The sequence below is a fragment of the Microcaecilia unicolor genome, chromosome 2 (genome assembly GCF_901765095.1).
Source record: "Microcaecilia unicolor chromosome 2, aMicUni1.1, whole genome shotgun sequence".
NCBI lineage: Eukaryota > Metazoa > Chordata > Amphibia > Gymnophiona > Siphonopidae > Microcaecilia > Microcaecilia unicolor.
The window spans coordinates 363,950,360-363,970,998 of record NC_044032.1 but is presented as its reverse complement, the minus strand read 5'-3'; the positions used below and the strand labels follow the sequence as shown (position 1 = coordinate 363,970,998).

The 20,639-nt window shown below is 45.9% G+C and overlaps 1 protein-coding gene across 4 annotated transcripts in view; it reads left to right on the top strand.

Annotated features, from left to right (window-relative positions):
• RBPMS (RNA binding protein, mRNA processing factor) overlaps nt 1-20,639 on the top strand; it is a 502,608-nt gene that overhangs the window by 201,639 nt on the left and 280,330 nt on the right. For all 4 annotated transcript variants that reach the window (XR_003941071.1, XM_030194523.1, XM_030194522.1 and 1 more), the window contains exon 2: nt 13,459-13,536. Coding sequence is in view for 3 of the 4 variants with exons in the window: in XM_030194523.1 (XP_030050383.1) it covers nt 13,459-13,536 (78 nt within the window). In the remaining variant the exon portion in view is untranslated. The remainder of the gene's footprint in view (nt 1-13,458; nt 13,537-20,639) is intronic.

The following is a 20,639-nucleotide window of genomic DNA, read 5'->3' as shown; positions in this document are numbered from 1 at the left end:
GCTCCTGGTCCAGTTGAGCAACTGGTTCCCAGTTGAGCAGACATACCTGGTGGTGCTGGGTCCCTGTCGTGCCTTCCACCTGGGGTGTTCTGCGCCTTTTCCCTGGGGTGTTCTGCGCCTTTTCCCTGTTTTCCCTCTGTGTGAGAGCCTGCTCAGCAACTAGTCTGCTCAGATTAGGAGTCGCAGGCAACACAGTGAGTCTGGCAGGCCGGTGCTGCTGCCCTGCTCTGAAAGGGTGGGGGGGGGGGGGGGGGGGGGACTGTGTCCCCAGGTAGCGTGGACCCAGGGTGGTGGGTCCTTTCTGCTGTGCGTCAGGCCTTGGGACATCGATGGGAGCACTGTGTGTTGGTGCTACAATAAATAAATAAAACCATGGAGGAAGTGGAGGAGCAGTTTAATGATTAGATCAGTGGAGTGAGAACCAGGGGAGCATGGTTGAAATCTCACAACTACTCCTTGAAGTCTTTGGCAGATACAAACAGACTGTGATTCCTCCGAAGACAGAAAACTGCCTAATGTACCTGAATGTAAAAAAAAAAGGACATATTTTTACTTGTTTGTGCTGTGCTCCGGTTTAAAAAAAAAGCGGGTGTGTAGCGTGGTGCGCCACACGTTTTCCCACGCAGCGGCAGTCTCTGGCCATGGCAACCCCCGCTTAGTGTGTGATTGCTGCCTGTCTTTCACCTTGGGCCGCTGCACAGTGTGCAGTCCGGTTCCCAAGTGGAGGAGCTGATTCGGGACTTGCACATACAGGGCGCGCTCGGTCACAGCAGCGCGCTTCTTTCAGCTCTGGTCACCGATGCAGGACCTTGGTGCTTCGCCTAAGAAGGAGGTGGGAATGGCGGCCATTTTGGTTTTTTCGGCAGAAGCAAAGCCCCTGCGCAGGCAGCTGTGTAGGTGGGGGTCCCTTCAGGGGGGGCCCTGGGTCAGGGCCAACCCTTCGTCTGGGCCTTGGGCTGTGCTAGGAGCCTTTTCTCCAGCAGGCTTGGCAGCTCCGGGGAGAGAGAGGGGATGGGGATCTCCCTGCCTGTTCCCAGAGGATGGCAACTGCTGCCCCCGTGGAGACTTAGACTCAGATTTCGCTGCAGTTGGGCTGCTAGGAGACAGCCCCCTGATTTCAGAGGAACTTGCAGCGCTCCCTTGGGGAGTTTCCGGAAGGTAGTCAGGTGGCTAGCCTTATGAAGAGCCTCAGGGGACTGTCCAGGGTATTTCTCCATTCACCTGGACATTCGGGTCCTGCTTGCCGCAAGGTGGAGTGCATCTGACACAGGCCTACAGGTTGGGAGGACCGTGGCCTGTCCTTTTTCTCTGGTGCAAGAAGGAGGAGATGTTCCCTTACCTAAGTTGGACTCGGTGTCTGCAGTCACCTAGAGTACTACCCTCCCGGTGGTTGGCAGCCTTGCCTTGAGGGATTTGCTAAATAGGAAGCCAAAACGGGTTTTCTAGCACACCTCGAGGTGACTGCTTTGGAGCTGCAGGCTTCTATTTGTAGCCCTTTGGTGGCACAGGCCTGTTTGCAGTGAAATCAGCAGTCCTTTTTTCCGGGGCAGTCCCGGGCTACCTGGATGGAGGCGGGCTTAGCCTGTCTGATGGCCACTGTGTATGTCAGTTTTTCAGCCACAGGCATATCTTTGACGCTGTCCGTGAGGCGTCAGTTCTGGCTGCGGGCGTGGGTGGCCATTGCCACTTCAAAGGCCTGCGTGGTCAGGATACCCTTTTGAGACACATTTCTTTGTGGAATGACCTCAGCAGTTTGGTTCAGGAGCTGGGTGAGCGGGCCCCAGCATCCTCCAGAAGACGTTCCTTGTTCCACTGCTTGCCTTGTGGGCTCAGCAGGTGCTCTGTTTCATGACAGCTCCTTATGTAGGTCTGGTTGTCAGACCTTTGGCCAGAGGGCTCAGTTTCAGGCCCGGTAATCTTCCTTCCGGGGGACGGAGAGTTGGCAGGACACTCAGAGTGAGTGGCTGCTGTCTCCCTGCAATCCCAATATAGCCAGGCCGGATGGTCCCTCCGGGCCTACAGGGGGCCACTTCAGGTCTTTCAGGACATGTGGTCTACCTTTTCCTCAGCTCTGGTGCTGGTTATTCTGGGTGATGGCTTCCAGTTGGAGTTCTCCCCTCCGGTAGCTCCTCTCTTCTTACAGTCTCCTTGTCGGGGGACCTCTGGCAGCTTAGAGCAGAAACTCAGTTGAGGTGCTGCTGGCCCTTTGGGCCATTGTTCCCATCCCTCCCGCCGAGCTCGGTCTGGTCAGTTCTCCTCCTATTTTGAGGTTCCCAGGAAGATGGGAGAAGTGCAACCCAATTGGGATCTCTAGGGGTCCACTGGTGTCCATTTTCGGATGGTGACCCTGAGGTCTGTGCTCCCGTCCGCAGAGAGAGAGAGTTGTCTCTGCTCTTGAGACCAAAGAGGGGTAATTACCTTCCCCTCTTGGGGCTGCTTCTGCAGTTCTTTTCCAGTTCCGGTCCCGACCATTTGGTCTCCTCACGGGCCCGGGGACCTTTTCCTAGGTCGTGCGTGTAACGGTCTTTCTGCGGAGACGGGGGTTTTGTTTCCTCCTGCACTTAGACAGCTGGCTAATCCGAGCCTCCTCTTCCCAAGCCTGTGTAGAGGCTCCTTCAGCACTGGTTCACCTCCTGTTTTGTTTTTTTCTTTTCTGGTTTGGGTGTTCAATTTCAGTGGGGGCGGCTGGTGCCAGCACACCAACTTGGAGCATCTAGGTGTTCTTTTCAATTCCCTGTGAGTTTGAGTGTTTCTCACAGAGGGACGGCGCTTTAAGTTAGCGCACTGGATTCTTCGCTTCTGCTTTGTTCCCTGCTTCCAGCCTGGGATTTTGTGCAGCTCTTTGGTTCTGTGACAGCAGCCCTGGAAGTGGTACCTTACCCTCAGATGCGGCCAATTTATAGGGCCCTATTCAGCTCCTGGTCTCTGATTTCAGAGGGTTACAGCCTCTAGCTTCTTTGCTCCTGGCGGTCAGACAGATCTGAGGTGGTTGTGGCTTCACCAGTCGTTGACCCTAGGGAGGCCCTCCCTGCTCCTGCCTTGGGAAGTGGGGTTTACGGTTGACAGTTTCTTGGGCTGGGGGGCCCTTTGCAGGGATCCCCTGGCACGGCTCTTGGTTTCCAGTAGAGGGGCATTGGCCCTCTAGAGCTGTGAGGGGTGCGCTAAGCTCTGGAGGCTTTTGCTCCGCTGTTGGGAATGCTTTGGTTTGGGCCTTTTTGGACATTTCTATGGCACTAGCCTCTTCTACTAGCTAGGGGGGGACTCGTAGCAGTCTGCTGGCTCTGGAGCTCAACTGGTTAATGGTCGGGGCAGAGAGACACCTATTGTGCCTTTCGGCAGTTTTGAGCGGTCCCTCTCATGGGGACCAACCTTCTTAGCAGGCACGCTCGGACTTCCGGCGATAGGGAGCTGTCGGTCGAGCCGTTACAGCTGCTGATGTGTTGATGGGGCTTGGTTCTCTTGGCCTATTCGTATGTCACTGTTCCTTGGTTCTTCAGCCGTCACAGAGAAGAGGACTCTCTGGGTCTGGACACCCTTCTGTGTTTGTGTTTGAGTGAGGGACTCCTGTACGCCTTCCCCCATGCCGAAATTAGGCCAGGAGTGGGGGAGAGTGGCAGACCTTCGGGATACAGTGCTCCTGTTCTCCAGCCTGGACATGGCTCCAGTGCTGTGCACATCTTGTGAAGCTCCTAGTTGGAGAGCTAATGCGATTCCCTCAAGTTCGAGGTTCTTCTGTTAGGGCCTGGTGGTCATGGAGGATTCTTCTCTCGTTAGTCTTACGGCCTGGCCCTTGAGAGGGCTTGGCTGAGGAAGAAGGATTATTGGTTTCAGTCCTGGCTTTTCTGCTGCAGGCTAGGAAGCTCTCTTCTTCCTTGACGCCTGCCAGTACTTTGCTTCCTCCTTGGGCCATTTCCTGGCATTTTTGCGGGAGGGAGTATCAAGGGCTAGCGCTGGGCTCCTTGTGGGTTCCAGTGGCAGTCCTGGCTTGCTTTCAGGGTCATTGGCAGACCTCTTCTTTAGCGGCTCTTCCGGTTGTGATTTGTTTTCAGAGAGGTGTGGGTTGCTTACGCTGCCCTTCACGTGCCTTTTCCGAATGGGATTTTATGCTGGTCCTTCAGGTTATGCAGCGCTCACCATTTGTGCCCAGTCGCTAGGTGATCCTGATAGTTCTCATGTAGAACTCGGTGTTATTAGGGCGCTTCCGTTGGCCTGTTGCTTCTTGCAACTTCAGGCTCCTTCTTAGAACCATTCTCTGTCTTTGTTTTGGAGGCGGGGTCCTGTTTCGGGCAGTACCGTCCTTCTTGCCCGGGTGCTTGTTGGTTTCTTTTTATTTAGTTGTCTACATGCCTCTTGCAGGCTTCTGAACTTTCATAGGGCTCTCTTGTGTTTTTTCGAGGTTCCCGATGTCTTCCGCCTTTCGTATAGACCTTTTGTGCAGTTTGGTAAACAACAGTTGGGTCTCATGGCTTCCAAGGCTTCTTTTGCCCGGTGGGTGAAGGTGGCCATAGTCTCTGCTTGTATTCTGGGAGGCTCTTCTCCTCGTGTTGGAAGGCACACACTCCTGGACGTGTGACTACGTTTCGGGCAAAGGCTTAGTTGTCTTCTCTGATGGATATTTGTAGGGCAGAGGCATGGGCTTCTCTGCTTTCCTTCAGTAGCATGATGGTATAACGGGAGCCATGCAGGCAGTGGCTGCATTTGGGATGTCAATTCTGCTTGTGGCAGTTTCGGCTTCCCACCCTCGTAGTGATAGCTTTTCAACATCCCACTCTTCCTGGAATAGTGGGAATGAACGTAATGGAAGGAGAAATTAGGACTTACTTGATAATTTCCTTCCCATTAGTTCTTCACACTATTCCAGGAGCCCTCCCTTGGTGGAGCCAATGCCCTGATTGGTGGCTCTATGCATGGTCTTTGTATCCTGTTTTCCAGGGACCTTGTCTTCGGATGGTTCTTGGGGCTGGATGTGTTGGTTGCTGACCATGCGCCTGATTGGGCGTTCTTTTTTCCTTGCTTGAGGACTGATACTGAGGAGCTGAGCTGCTAGCAGGGAGCTATGTAGTGGTGCTCAGTTCTATATTTTCTATCTCCACTTGCTGGTTGATGGACATAACTACCCACTCGTCCTGGAATAGTGTGAAGAACTAATGGAAAGTCCTAATTTCTCCTTCAAAAACCGTGTCAGTCACAAACTATAAATAATGTGCCCATGCTTATGGACTCTCCCAAAATAGTGATAATAATGAAAAAAAAATCAAATCAAAAGCATTCCATAAACGTCACTTGAAATAAACTTTTAAAAGTCACATCTAAAATCTCCACCTTTGTCATAAGGATAGACTTTTGTATGATCCAAAGTTCACGAACTGTTCATCCTATTTTTCATTTGTCAGTGGAAGCCAGTAATAGATGTCTGTGAGGGGTTTGTTCAAAAGTCTACAACTTTCCCTGGACTACTGAGGCTTTCAATATTATAGTATTTCAAAGGTGCCTGCTTATGGTTTGTTCCAATTGGTGTGTTAGCAAAATAGATTTGATACTGATATTATATTTATATATTTTGCTATCCAATTAGTGTTTTCTATTCATGCACTAATGTAATGTAGCCATTAGCGTGCAGCCATTTTAATCTGCACTGGGGAAGTGACATCATTGCTAGAGCATGGCAGCATAAATCCAGAGCTCCGGCGGAGCGGTGCATATTAAGCTAATTTTTACCCTTCTTCCATCACGTTGTTGGTATATTGGAACTATTATTGACGGAGAGCTAGTGGCTATGCATACTCTGAAAAGCCTTGAGAAATTCAAATACTTACTAGATAGTAAGGAGTGAGGAAGGTCAGCGAACCTGAAAGCGGGTTCTATGCCCCTCTGTTCATCCGAGCTCTCTCTTTCAGGTTCCCCTTCTCCCTCACTGTGGTCTGGTGTTATCTTTCTCCCTACCCCCTGTGTGATGTGACATCTATTTTACCTTCCCTCCCCATCTCCCTCCTTTTCCAGCATTACCCCCAGTGTCCCCATATCCCCCCTTTCCAGCATTATCCCTCACATCCCCATCTCCCTCCCTTTCCAACATTTCCCTTTGTGTCCCCATCTTCCCTTCCTTTGAAGAATACCCCCCCTCCGGGGTCCCCATCTTCTCCCTATTCCTGCACTGCCCCCCCATGTCCCCATTTCCTTCCCTTTCAAGCATAACCCCCGGGTCCCCAACTTCTACCTATTTCAGCACTGTCCCCCCATGTCCCCATCTCTCTCCCTTTCCAGCATAACCCCCCATGTCCCCATCTTCCTCCTTGTCCAGCATTGCCCTGTATCTCTATCTCCCCTCCTTTTCCAGTAGTGTCCCTTTCCCCCACTTTTCCAGTATTACCCCCTTGTGTCCCCATCTCCCTTCCTTTCCAGCACCACACCCATTTTCCAGTAGTGTCCATCTGTGTCCCTATCTCCCCCACTTTTCCAGTAGTGTTCGTATCTCCCCCTTTTCCAGTATTACCCCCTTGTGTCCCTATCTCCCTTCCTTTCCAGCACCACACCCATTTTCCAGTAGTGTCCCTCTGTGTCCCTATCTCCCCCACTTTTCCAGTAGTGTTCGTATCTCCCCCTTTTCCAATACCTCCTTCTTCCTTCAACTCCCCCACCCCCATCCAGAATCTCCTCGTTTCAACTCCCTCCCCCCGTCCAGTACCTCCTTCTTCCTTCAACCGCCCCCTGGTCCAGTGCCTGTTTCCTTCAACCCACCTCCCCGAGTCCAGCACCACTTTCTGTTCTCCCTCCCCCCCAGATCATCAAACCTCCTTCATTTAACGGTCCCTGCAGCGTATAGCACACTTCTGCTTAAGCCGGCGTTGGATCCTTACCTCTGCATGTCCTGCCCCTCTGACACAACTTCCTATTTCTGCAAGGGCAGGACATGCAGAGGGAAGGATCCGACACCTGCTCAGGCAGCAGCGTGTTATATGCTGCAGGGGCCTCTAATCAAAGGAGGTTTGACGGTCTGAGGTGGGGTTTTGGGTTAAGACTTTTCAAAGGACAACCACCCAGTTCAAGGAGGGGCATAATTACTCTTTTGTTTGGGGGACAGAAATCTTGTACTTGCAGAGGCCTAAGAGAACCAGAGAAGTCATTCAGTCCACGCTCATGGATAGGTGGTGTGGTATCAGAGGTCATCACTGTCACTCAGCCCATGTGCACAGGTAGGCGGGGCATGACACTTCCACACCACCACCAAACTGCCCCCCACTCTCTAAAACTAATCCCTGAAATCTGCCTCACCCCCAAAAATTACTCCTACAATTGCCCCACCCAGCAAACTGCCCTATTCCCAATAACTAACCTCTCACAACTACTAGTACTAATACTAATCATTTCTATAGCTCCATCATTCCGCAAACTATCCCACTTGCAGCTGACATAACACCCCCAAAACTGCCCTAACCCAATTACTACCCCCTGAAACTGCCCCACCCCATACATAACGTCCCACCCCGAAATCTAGTCCCTCATAACTACCTGTACATGCTTTGGGCAGAGTCAGGTTGAGCCATTTGCAAACTTTGCACATACTTTGTTCAGATGTTTAGAGGAGCTCTGTGAGATGTGCTCAGGATGCCAACTGTCTGGTTCTTCTCAGAAGTCAGCAAAATTTTACATAAATATGTAGAAAGTAGAAGGATGGGTAATATGTCTGGACAGTTTTCTGAATTTAAAGCCTCTACCTTCAGTTCTTTAGTCCCTGTCCCTCCTCCCCCGAATGTGAGTGAGCCTGCCCAGCCTGCTTCTATTAGCAGCAGAGACTGTATGTAAGATCCAGCCAGTGGGAAGGCAGTGGAGGTGGAAGATTGGATAGCACAAGGAGGTTTGATGAACAGGAGATGGCATGACCACACGAAGCTGAAGCTGGTCCACCCAAGGAGATTTTCAGTCTTCCCATTGTGGCTGCTACCATCTTGGTACACCCAAAACAATGTAATTGAAAGGGCTTCAGCCCAGATAATGAGCCAAGCATGCTCCTGCCGTCTCTTGTTCATCATACCTCCTAGGGATGGCAGCTCTAGTCAAAGGAAGGGAGGAGATACTCTGCAGGAAGTTTCTATGCGTAGAAGTGAAGTTTCTGTATGTGGTGGGGGACAGGAGAGAAATTAATTTCCTCCCAAAATGTCCTAGTACATTTCTGTAGGAGAAGCAGCTCCAGCACCTGTTTAATATGTACGCTGATTTACTGTAAGTGCAAAGTGATGCATGTGGGAAAGAGGAACCCGAACTATAATTATGTGATGCAAGGTTCCACATTAGGAGTCACTGACCAGGAAAGGGATCTAGGTGTCATCGTTGACAATACGTTGAAACCCTCTGCTCAGTGTGTGGCGGTGGCTAAGAAAGCAAATAGAATGTTAGGTATTATTAGGAAAGGAATGGTAAACAAAAATGAGGACATTATAATGCCTTTGTATCACTGCATGGTGCAACCGCACCTTGAACACAGTGCAATTCTGGGCACCTCATCTCAAAAAAGATAAAATGGAATTAGAAAAGGTACAGAGAAGGGTGACAAAAATGATAAAGGGGGTGGGATGATTTCCCTATGAGGAAAGGCTAAAGCGGCTAGGGCGCCTCAGTTTGGAGAAAAGATAGCTGAGGGGAGATATGATAGAGATATATAAAATAATGAGTGGAGTGGAACGAGTAGATGTGAATCGCTTGTTTACACTTTCCAAAAATACTAGGACTATGGGACACGCAATAAAGCTACAAAGTAATAACTTTAAAACAAATTGGAGAAAATATTTCTTCACTTAACATGTAATTAAACTCTAGAATTTGTTGCCAGAGAATGTGGTAAAAGCAGTTAGCTTAGCAGGATTTAAAAAAGGTTTGGATAACTTCCCAAAAGAAAAGTCCATAAGCCATTATTAAGATGGACTTGGAGAAAATCCACTGCTTATTTCTAGGATAAGCAGCATAAAATGTATTGTTCTGTTTTGAGATCTTGCCAGGTACTTGTAACCTGTATTGGCCACTGTTGGAAACAGGATGCTGGGCTTGATGGAGTTTCGGTCTGTCCCAGTATGGCAACACTTATATACTTATTATGTAATGATTAAGGAAGTGCCAAGTTTCCAAGTTTATTTTCCATTTGATAAACTTCCTGTCAACGGTGCCATCTGAGCAGCTCATAATAAAATCATAAAAGGGTAAAATTTCAAAAAATTAGTTAAACGAGAGAGGGACTGTTCCTTACGAAGGTGCAATGGGAAATTATTCCCCAGTGAAGAGGCTACTACTGAGAAAATGCTTAATATACCTGAAACGTTTTTACTATGAATTTTTGCCTCTACAGCAAACGTCTTCTCAAATTCTCTTTTAGCCTTGCACCTTTCAAACTGTTTTCCCCTCTCATCCCTTAAGCTGATCCTAAACACATAGGGGCCCGTTTAGTAAGCTGTGGTAAAAAGTGGCCTGCGCTAATGTGAGCATGTGAAGTTGGCACACGTTGGGCCATTTTTTACCGCAGCTGGGAAAATGCATTTTTTAATGGGGCAGTAAGTGGCCATGCACTAAAATGAAAAGTAGTGGGTGGCTATTTACTGCCTGAGCCCTTAACGATACACTTAACTTATATACTTAAAGATATACCGCAGTTCCTTATGCATTTACCAGAGAATTTATGCATGACTCCTGGCGAAGGTTATCTGAAACCTGGCCAGGTTGGGTCTAGTTTCCATTAAAGTTACATTTGAGTGAACATTTGCTTTCTCGTCCTTCCTTGGATCACTGCTGCTGTTTGTACTGTCTGCTTGGATACTGCAGCGGGTTGTCTCCTGTTTTGTTTATGCTGATTTTTCGGTGCCATTTATAGAGTTTAGTCCATAATTTTATAAATGGCAAACGCACACACCACCACCGCCATCTCTCTAACACATACATATGCATTTACATACCAAGGGGTTAGAAAGAATGGCATGAGCCATGCTTTGCATGCTTTCTCCATCTGTTTCTTTACAGAGAATGTGCTTTTAGTGTCTCTTTGCAGTGATTGTTTGATCAGTGTTTGCTTTGTTGGATTGTAGGAGTTGGTTAGACACAATGCAATGCAGAAATACATTTGGACCAATAGCATGAAAGATGTTTTATACCAAAAGGTTGACACAATACAACCAAACCAAAAAGCTCTCCTTGTGATCCATGTAATGTATGCCAGAAATAGAAAAGGAATGTAGTGTCAAGCTGCCAAAAAAGTAATTAATTGAAAGGAAAATAAACAAGATGGTTGGATAGAGCTTGATCATACCTCTATAAGGTTAAAAATTGTTTAAAGATGCAGTGTTGTTTGATGAAGGAACTTTACTTCTCTGCAAAGCTTGTCTCATAAGACATGTGTAACCCTCATAAAGTTATCACCTGTATCTAAATTTTTAATTATTTTCTTTTAATTGTTCATGAAGGATTGCTTACTCTTCATTCTGCCAAGAAAACGTAGGTGGTGTAAGATTATTCATTTTTCAACAGATTGTGATTTATATATAAATTTTCATTGTAGATTAGATGATGGGTCCAAGTGCATTAAGGTGAAAGGGAGTTCTTTTCTACTGGGACTAAGACAAATCTTGACAAATTTTAAGGTCAGGCCTGGTGCAAAGATCAGAAGTTTTACCATATGTGCAGAGCACTTTAGAAATGAAGGATATAGATTTGGAAGCACAGGAATATACCGAAGAGAACTTATTGCTAGTTAATCCAAAGGGAGCCAGCACTGCTATCGTACAAGGTACTCCCTCAAGATAGAACAGGCACTGATTATACTCATCTGGCTGCTGAATGAATATCGGAACTAGAGAGCCAAATTAGGGATTTATTGCAGTGGAATATATGGACAATGCTGAAATTAACAACAAATTTAAGGCTGCGAGAATAATGTTGTTATTTTTTTTGATGCGGCTGTATGTTTCTCCAAAATGAGCGCATCAAATGGAATTTGCAGGGAAGGAAAACATCTTGAAATATGGGGATCTTGGGGAATTCTGGCACAATTATTCTAGAAATGTGGGTGTGTTACTTTTTAATGTATTTTTTTTAGCTCCCTCTTTTTTTCAGGGTTTCCTTTTCCAGTTTTTGCTTCTTCTCTTTTCTGTTTACCTCATTTCCTCCCCTACATCTGTGATTTTGATCTATACCTTCTTTTACTCTCGTCTACAGCCCTTTCTTTCTCCAGTCATACCTTCCCTAATCTCCAAAATACCTCTTCCCCCACTTCCTAATTTTCCACGTCTACTCTTTCCACTCCCCCCCCCCCCCTTACGAGTCTTCGTTTCTGTGTTCTGCCTGTCATTCCCTGATCAGCTGGTCCCTTACTTATCTCTTGATCCAGTTCATTTTTTCTGCTGTCCTGGTTCATCTCTTCTGCTTCATGCCTCCATCCTGAGTTCCCTTTCCCTTACACCATCTTATCTCCACATCTCAGGTATGGTCTCTCTTTCCCTGCCCTCCCCTCCCCTACCAACCCTTGGAAATATTCTTGTCTCTGTTCCCTGACTACCTCATAGAGATTTTCTCTCCCTGTTCCCTAGGATGTAGTCTTTATCCTGCACACCCATCCCATGTGAATTAAGTTTCCCTCTCCCTTCCTTTTCCACTATCTTTTGCAGGTCTCCCTCTTGTTGTCCCTTCCCATCTCATTCATGTCTCCTCAATGTGCCCTCTTCATATAGGTCTCCCTTTCCTCATCTCTTCCTCTCTCATGTAGGTTTCACACCCGTTGACCCTTCCCTTCCCCTCCCCATCTCATCCCATCTTGTCTCCTCTCTGTGCCTCTCTGTGAGTATCATTCTCCCTGCGCCTCTCTGTCTTATTCTCATTCTTGCTTAGAACTCTATTTTACAGATTTTGAATTATTTTTGTTCTAAGAACAGATGACCTATTAGCCTGTCTGTTGTAGAGGCCCCATAATAGATACAGTGATTTCTGTCAATTGCTGGTACAATGATTTATGAATTAAACATGTGCTGACTGCCAGCTTTTAATGGACAATGACGTATACCTCCTTGGATATCTTCGTGGTTGTGTTATTGAGTTTTTGTCATATAAAATAAAATCACCTTACAGTAACCCTCTCATTCTATAAATGTCATCCAAAGATAGGAGCGTGATTGGTTGGGTGGTTATTTTTTTTTTTTGTCCATGTATTTATTTTAAAAAAGGCACATAACAATAACAGCATTGGAACAAGGAACAGGGACATAGCATGTCAACAATGTACTACATCAGGCAGGTAGTATACAGACATAACCACTGACACAGGTATTATTCATAGTTTAATGCCTGTTCACCCATGTTCTAGGGAAAAAACTAATCAGATGATAGGTGAAACTAAAAATATTTCTGATGGGATATCAGGGTCGTTTACTTGTGTAAACCAATTGGTTCAATTGATGCTTAACTGGCAATCATTATCAATAATGTCATCCATTTGTGCTAATATTTCATAAAGAAAAGTAGTGCCTAATTCTCTTTAAAGAATAGGCTTAAAATAGGCACCATGACCAGCTCCCTGTTATAGAATTAGCCTGAAAATGTGGAGACCTTTGTGTATTTTAATGGAAGCTCTATGCTTCCAATATTCAGTGCTATTTAACCAGCCAGGAATGGTTCCTGGCCGGTTAAATAGCGCTTAAGTGGCTATCTGCGAATGCTCAGTGCATCGCTGGCTAAGTTTGATGGCCAAATCGGGCCTATTTTTGCCCTGTTTAAACTTAACCAGCCAGTGCTGAATATTGGCTTGGCCAGTTAAGTTTAAACCGGCCAAAAATAAACTGGATATTCAATGCCGATCCAAGCTCACCACTGACCCTACCGCAGTCTGAATATCGGCCCCTATATCCTTAGATCATTGTTGGGATGTGTGTAAATGGTGGACTAGGGAGGGGCTCTGGGCATACTTCAGCGATTTGTATAGTAGGATATTGTATCTGCAAATCCCAAGCACCATGTTCCTGGAAAGCAATAGAGAGCAAGGGGAAGGGAAATGGAAATGGGACATGATATACTGCCTTCCTGTGGTATTTTGCAACTACATTCAAAGCGGTTTACATATATACAGGTACTTATTTTGTACTTATTTTGTACCTGGGGCAATGGAGGGTTAAGTGACTTGCCCACAGTCACAAGGAGCTGCAATGGGAATCGAACCCAGTTCCCCAGGATCAAAGTCCACTGCACTAACCACTAGGCTACTCCTGGAGGTGGTTTTGTAGACTCATTTCTTTTTTTTTTTTTTTTTTTTTACTTTCATGAAAATGTTCATCACTAGTGCATAAAATAGAGTCTACTTTAACTAATTAAAACTTCAAATTAAGAAACATTTATACTACTATACATGACTTGAACATCCATTTGTTATGGTACATACTAATTCATTTGTAAATGGCTGTTTATAGTCTCGCTGTCTTTTTTTTGCTTTTCTAGGTGAGAACATTGTTCATCAGTGGTTTGCCTTTGGATATCAAGCCTCGGGAGCTGTACCTGCTGTTCAGGCCATTCAAGGTACTCGGTATAATTTTGTGTTTATACGGCAAGCAAACATTTCAAAATTGAAGGACTTAGCAGATTTTGGAAACAAATCCTTCAATTGTAGACACACAATACTATTCTAGAAATTTCAGTGATTTTATAAGCCTCAAACTAGAATTTGATAACTAAATTGAAAAGGGCTGAGTTTGCATTACTGCGATTTATGAGCAGTATGTCAATCTGTCAAGTCTTTAATCTGGCTACTGTCTGTTCATGCATCTTTCATATCCATTCATAATTCAGTAACCCTAGAAAAAAAAGATCTGTAGTGAAACTATATCTTCCATTTACTCACTTCATGCTTCCAGCAGGAAAGACTGAGCATTTTCTGTCTGCATCTAAAGGAATTTCTTTGGGAAATTTAAATATCATTGGGGAAACAGATTTGAAGGGGGAATGTAATTGTCTTGGGACGGAAGGAAAGATTGGGGGCTAGGAGAGAGTTAGATTTAAAAAAAAGCTGGAACATTGGCTAAAAATCATTATCACCATTGATCTGTCTCCTACCCATATGCATTTCAAAGCGGGTTTAATTCGTTAGGGCATTTGGACTGTGCATTTAAAAATCTTTATTAATGCTTAAGATGAAACACGACAGCCATTAAATAGCACAATATTTCAACAATGTGTGCAGAATTAAGTCACAGTAACAGAAAAACAACTTGTTTTGCCATTCCCCCTTTCCCACACTCCTAATGGAGTGGAGGAGTAGCCTAGTGGTTAGTGCAGTGAACTTTGATCCTGGGGAAGTGAGTTCAATTCCCACTGCAGCTCCTTGTGACTCTGGGCAAGTCACTTAACCCTCCATTGCCCCTGGTACAAAATAAGTACCTGAATATATGTAAACCACTTTGAATGTAGTTGCAAAAACCTCAGAAAGGCAGTATATCATTTCCCTTTTCCCTCCTAGCATTATACTTTCAGGGCATTTAATTTAAAAGTATGTCTGGCAGTAGCCAATGGCAGTTCCATTCCAGGGATCCATTTCTTTGGATTTGTAGAATCCTTATTAGGTATGCAAAATATACTGACCTGTAATTCCATACGTATACATGAATATATTTATGAAAAATCAGCTTGTAAATGTTGGAAAATGAAAGTATGTGAGTTGTGTTTTTTTTAGATATCTAGGTATTGTAGTCGTCTCTTCTCAGATTAACAGTTGAATAACCTGCCACCTCACCACAGGGCCTTACTCATTGACAACGGTATATGAAGCATGCTTATTATGCCTTTCTGAATACAGTTTTATGGAACTGACAGGTATTACTATCTTTCCTTTAGTAACACATGGAAAACACAGGCTCCCCCTCTCTACCTGATATTCAAAACTGGTTAAATAGGGTTTAAGCACCTAACTGCAGATATTCAGTGGTTGATAACCGGTTAGCTCCCACCAAATTTCCTGGTTAGCAGCTAGCTGCTAACTGTCTATATTACGTGACATTGCCAGTTTGGCGTGAACATTCAGCACGAAACTGGCTATCTTGAGCAGTCAAAATAGGCCACTTAAATAACAGGCCTGACTGCTAAAAAAGTTAACCGGCTAGTGCTGAATATTGGCATAGCCAGTTAACTTTTAAGCAGCCAAAATAAACCCAGATATTTAATGCCGGTTGCTGGATACAACCTGGCATTTAAAATCTGGGTTTAACGCTGCTGGTGGACAGCAAATGCGCTGCCCACCAGTGGCTGAATATCATGCCCAGTGTGTCTGTGTCAATTGTAATGCAAATAGTTATTTAATAACATGTATTTTATGGCTACTTCAAACTGCTTTAATACCTTGTGCTAAAAGGCACAATGTAAAGTAAATAAATCAAATCAAATTAAGTAAGGAGCATGAAGCTGGGTCAGAAGAAAGGTCTGTTGAGCCCAGCATCCTGTTTCCAACAGTGGCCACATAGAAATAGAAATGCCATCAGATCCCACATAAGAAAGCCTGTTTCATTTTATCATTCCCAGAAGCAGGAGGTGGAGACACCTAATTGTCAAAGGGACCTTTCTTTAGACACTTAGGAGGCAATTCAATAAGTGTGTGCTCTGATTCAGTTCAGAGAGAGCCTTTTCTACAATGGTATTTGGGAACCCAAATTCCATTACAGAATACTAGCACACAGTACATTTACATACCCGCAGTTACACTAGCCATAGAGCTGATGTTACTGGGGTTGTGTAAATGTAGCAGGGATGCACTGACTGACACTATTCTGTAAGTTATGGGCTAGTTCCTTAGCGTCAGCAGCAGATGAATCCAGATACTTGTGGGTTGTGTCCATCTACCATCAGGTGGAGATAGAGAGTGCTGAATTGATCTGTCTTATGAAATGGAGTGCACCCTGGCCAGTCAGTGTTCACTATCTCCAGCAGGCGGATGGACGGTTTCTCACAAGCTCCTAGTCTGGGTCTTCCAGTTGAGTAGAGCTCTGGGGTGTGTGGCTGAGCGGTGCTGACTTTAGGGGGCCCTGGTCACCCCAGGTTCCTCCACTACCCTTCTGGCCTCTCCTGCTCTTCTCCATTCTTCTTCCTCCAGGCAGTAGATCAGCTGAAAAAAAATAAAAAGGAAGCCATGTGTTTGAAGTGTTCTATTTTTGGAATGGTAGAAGGCTTCAGGAGAAATTCTAGTACCCCCAGTATCAGGGCTATAGAAAGAGAGGATGGCGGTCTGTCTCCAGCTGCCCTGAGACACAAACAGGGCTGCTGTCAACACCTTAGGTGAGTCTTCACTTTTTCTTGTGCTGTATGGCATCTGGAAGGTGTACTTGCTGCTTCCGCAGTTGGGCATCTTGTGCAGCAGCTCACAGTGGACCCATGGCAATGCCTGTGCGGTCCCTGTTTTTTGTTCCCACTAGTGGGATGTCCCTCTCATGCTTTTCCCGGGGGGGGGGGGGGGGGGGGGGGGTTCCCGTCTGCAAGGGGGGTTTCCCTGTTTCTTTCGCAACAAGTCTCTACCTAAAAAAAAAAAAAAGAGCCATGCAAACAGACCACAACAATGCGGGCATTATTTCTGCTGCCTCCCAGTCTTGTCGCCAAGCACCTGGTTTCCAGAGTGGACAGGGGTGGTCAGGCTCAGCTGCAGGTACTTTGGGCCTGTTTTGGCGCCTCTTGTGAGGGCCTGTGAGGTGATTCAGGTCAGCACTGCTTCGGGGGACCTGTGGACAGGTTACCTGTTCATGGGGATACACGATGCTGTCACCATGGGGCATGGCATTGCTTCAGCAGTTTGCCCTGGGCTTGTCATTCTGACCCTGCTTGGCAGCAACTCGGGTGTCCTCGGTTTAGGGCACATGGCATCTTCTCTGTGCAGGGGGTTCCTTGTGCTGACCGAAAAGCAGGGCAGCTTCAAGACGGTGTCTAGCAGGTCCCCTCCCCCCAGCACTGAAGTTTTTCTTTCTACTTTGGCCGTTAGGGGATCTGCACCATAAAAGAAGAAGTACCAGGGACCTTTACAAGCAGGACAAAACCTTTTATTTACACGTCATGTGTCTAAAATTTGTACTGTTGACCCAAGTTTTAGACACATGACGTGCAAATAAAAGGTTTTGCCCCGCTTGTGAAGGCCCCTGGTACTTCTTCTTTTGTGGTTTGGACTCTGTTTTGTGCTTTGAATACCCTCTCTTTGTTGTCGTTAGGGGATCTGCGTCATTTCTGAGCAGGAGCGCGGCGCCTCTGGTTTTGTTTTCTCCACTGCCTATGGCCTCAGTAGCTTCAGCAGTACATCTCTAGTTGCTGTGCCTGAGGGTAATGGGTTCAGTTCTTGGTGAATCTGATAATAGCACTACTGCTATGTTATCCAGTTCCAGGAGGAACATTTTCAGCCACAGTTCCCTTACCCGCCATGCCTTGGGCAACTGCGTTGTCCTACAGGGGGCTTTGTTGGTGACAGCAGTCCCTGGCAGTCTTGGCTGCTGGTGGGGGTTCCTGCTGTGTCTCCTGGTTCCACAGTTGGTACTGTGCGGGGAACCGGTGTACCACTTGGGTATGGTGCTCCGGGGGTGTTGCACCCTTTTTAGTAGGGCTTAGTTTATGTTCTGCTGCTGTGCCCCATTTTTTTGAGGGGGCTTGGAGTCCCCTTACCATTTTGGTCTGGGGCAGTAAAAAAAAAAAAAAAATTTTTTTTGATAGACAAGAAGATACCCCGGAGGTTTCTGTCTCTTCAATGGTGGAGCTTCCTTTTGATTCCGCACACACCATTTCTGGTAGCAGCACCCACTGCTCTTCTGTCTCAGCATGTCCATGAGGAGTTGCCTCTGGAATCTACTTTGTTTCTGTTGGCTCCACGTTTCTGGATGAAGTGTTCCATCTGGTGGTTTTCCTGAACCTGGGACACTTTGCGCCTCTCTCCCTGGTATCCCTAGTAGAGTGGGCACTCATATGTGATCTGCTGGGGAGATTTCTTCTGGTGCAATTTATTCTGCACTGTGGTTGTCTTGCAATCTGAGGTTTTCAGGTTCCAGGCTGGTTTGGACATTGGATTATATGCGGAATGAGGCATATTTACCTTCCTGTCCCATGCTCCTTGCCTTATCGAACAGTTTGTTGCTTTACTGGGGTAGCTCACACTACATTCCTATGCTATAGGAAACTGGTGTTTATTTTGTTTATTAGGATTTATTTATCGCCTTTTTGAAGGAATTCACTCAAGGCAGTGTGCAGTAAGAATAGATCAAACATGAGCAATAGGCAATCAAAGCAGTAAAAATATTCGAACAACAATACAAAGTATGGCATGGTATACTACTTGCAATGACAACACAATATGTACTAGAACATTATAATTGGTAGTGAGGGGTAAGGCAAAGTTGTAACATATAGATGAGTAAGAAAGTAGGAAGAATTAGAAAGTAAGGTGATTGATTTGAAGAAAGTTGCACGTGAGGTCAGAGAGATGGTTAAATATTATCTCAGCTAGGGTAGGAGTGGATAAACATGTCCTGCTGCAGTATGTGCAGCCAGAGTCAATCCTTGTGTGTGTGAGTTAGTTACTTCTTCCATTAAAGGCTTGGTTGAAGAGCCAAGCTTTCACCTGCTTCCTGAAGTAGAGGTAGTCTTGTGTTAAGTGGAGCCTTTCAGGTAATGCATTCCAGAATGTGGGGGCTATTCCGGAGAAGGACCTTAGTGTCCTTGGCGGTGTGTGGAGGATCATCCTATTCTTCAGATACTCGGGGCCATTTCCTTTCAGGGCCTTGAAGATCAGACATAGAGTTTTAAATTTAGCCCTGTATTGTACTGGTAGCCAATGAAGTTTTTACAAAAATGGTGTGATGTGGTCACGTCGCTTGCAACCTTCTATGAGTCTTGCTGCTGCATTCTGAATCAACTGGAGCTGGAGCAGGCCCTTTGTAGTCAGACCATTGTATAGTGCATTGCAGTAATCCAGTCTTGATGTTACCATGGCATGCACAACTGAGATAAGATTTACCTTCTCAATGTAAGGAGAGAGGCAGCGTAGCTGTCGCAAATAGTAGAAGCAGCTCTTGAAGGTTGCTTGGATTTGGGGAATCAGAGTAAGTGTTGAATCTAACTGTATTCCAAGGTTCCTGACTTGTGATTTGAGGGGGAGTTTATACTTCCCAAAAGGGATTTTGATGTCAGGTATGTATCCACTTGTGTTAGGGACCCAGAGAAGCTCGGTTTTACTTGGGTTCAGGCAAAGTTTGTTGTATTTAGCCTATTCTTGAATTGATGTTAGACACATGATCAGTTTATTCAAGGCTGTAGGTAAGTCAGGTTCAATGGGTATGAGTAGCTGCACATCATCCGCATAGATGTAGAACTGAGTACCCATTGACCGAAGCAGCTCAGCTAGTGGCTTGAGGTAGATATTGAACAGAATAGGTGACAGTATCGGTCCTTGTGGTACCCCGCAGGTCATTGTCCATGGTGGTGATAAGTTGCTGCCAATCGTTACGGATTGTTGCCAGTCTGATAGATAGGATCTGAAGCAGGCAAGTACTGTTCCATTGATACCTGTTTCTGTCAGTCATGCTAGCAAGATATCATGAGCCACAGTGTCAAAAGCTGCTGACAAATCTAGGAGTACTAACATCGAGGCAAATCCCTAGTCTCGGTTTCTGTGAAGATCATCTAGCAGGGATATGAGGACCGTTTCTGTTCCATAACCAGGTCTGAATCCAGATTGACATGGATCTAGCCAGTTACTCTTTTCTAGCCATTCATTAAGTTGAACACAGACTGCTTGTTCTATGAGTTTCCCTAGAAACGGGATGTTGGATACTGGCCTGTAACTTTTAAGTTTGTCCTGGTCAAGGTTGTTTTTCTTCAGCAGAGGGTGAACCACTGCCCTTTTTAATGCTGTTGGTAGTTGCCCATTAGAAAGAGAGGTGCTCACAATTTTTGTGGCGCCTTCTATAAGGCCTATACTTGCCTGCTGCACTATCTTTGATGGGCAGGGATCGAGGGAGCAGGTAGTTGTTCGAAGGTCTCTTACGTTTTTGTCAAGGCTCTCCTCTGTCATTAGGTTAAGTGTTCCATCTGTCTCTGTTAGGAGGGGGCGAGTTTGTGCACCCCTGGTTGACTGGTTGGGCACTGGGTGGGACTGCCTGTAAATCGTGGTGGAGACTTTTAATTTTGTTGGCAAAGTATGCAGCAAAATCATTGCAGTTCAGTTTAGACTCGGGAGGCTGGTTTTGTTGTGGGGGTTGCAGTAGGCTGTTTACTATACTGAACAGCTGCTTGGTTGAATTGGCAGCCTGTGCAATGCATTGAGAGAAATACTGTTTTTTGGTTGCTGTTAAGGCTTGGCGGTTTTTTGCCATGTGCTTCCTGCAGTTTAGCCTGTCTTCATCCTGGTGAGATTTGCGTCATCTCCTTTCCAGTTTTCGTCCTTCGCGTTTAAGGATCCAAAGTTCTGGAGAAAACCAAGGTGAGCGTTTGTGAGTGGGGCATAAGACCTTTTTTAGTGGTGCTGTTTTCTCTAACGTCTTGGCTAGGTGTGTATTCCAGATGTCAACTTGTTCTGCCACTGTTGTCTTTTCATCTACATGTGGATAGTACAAGGCCTCTAGGAAATTCTCAGCGTTCAGCTTTTTTTTTGTCTCTGATCTCCTTCCAAA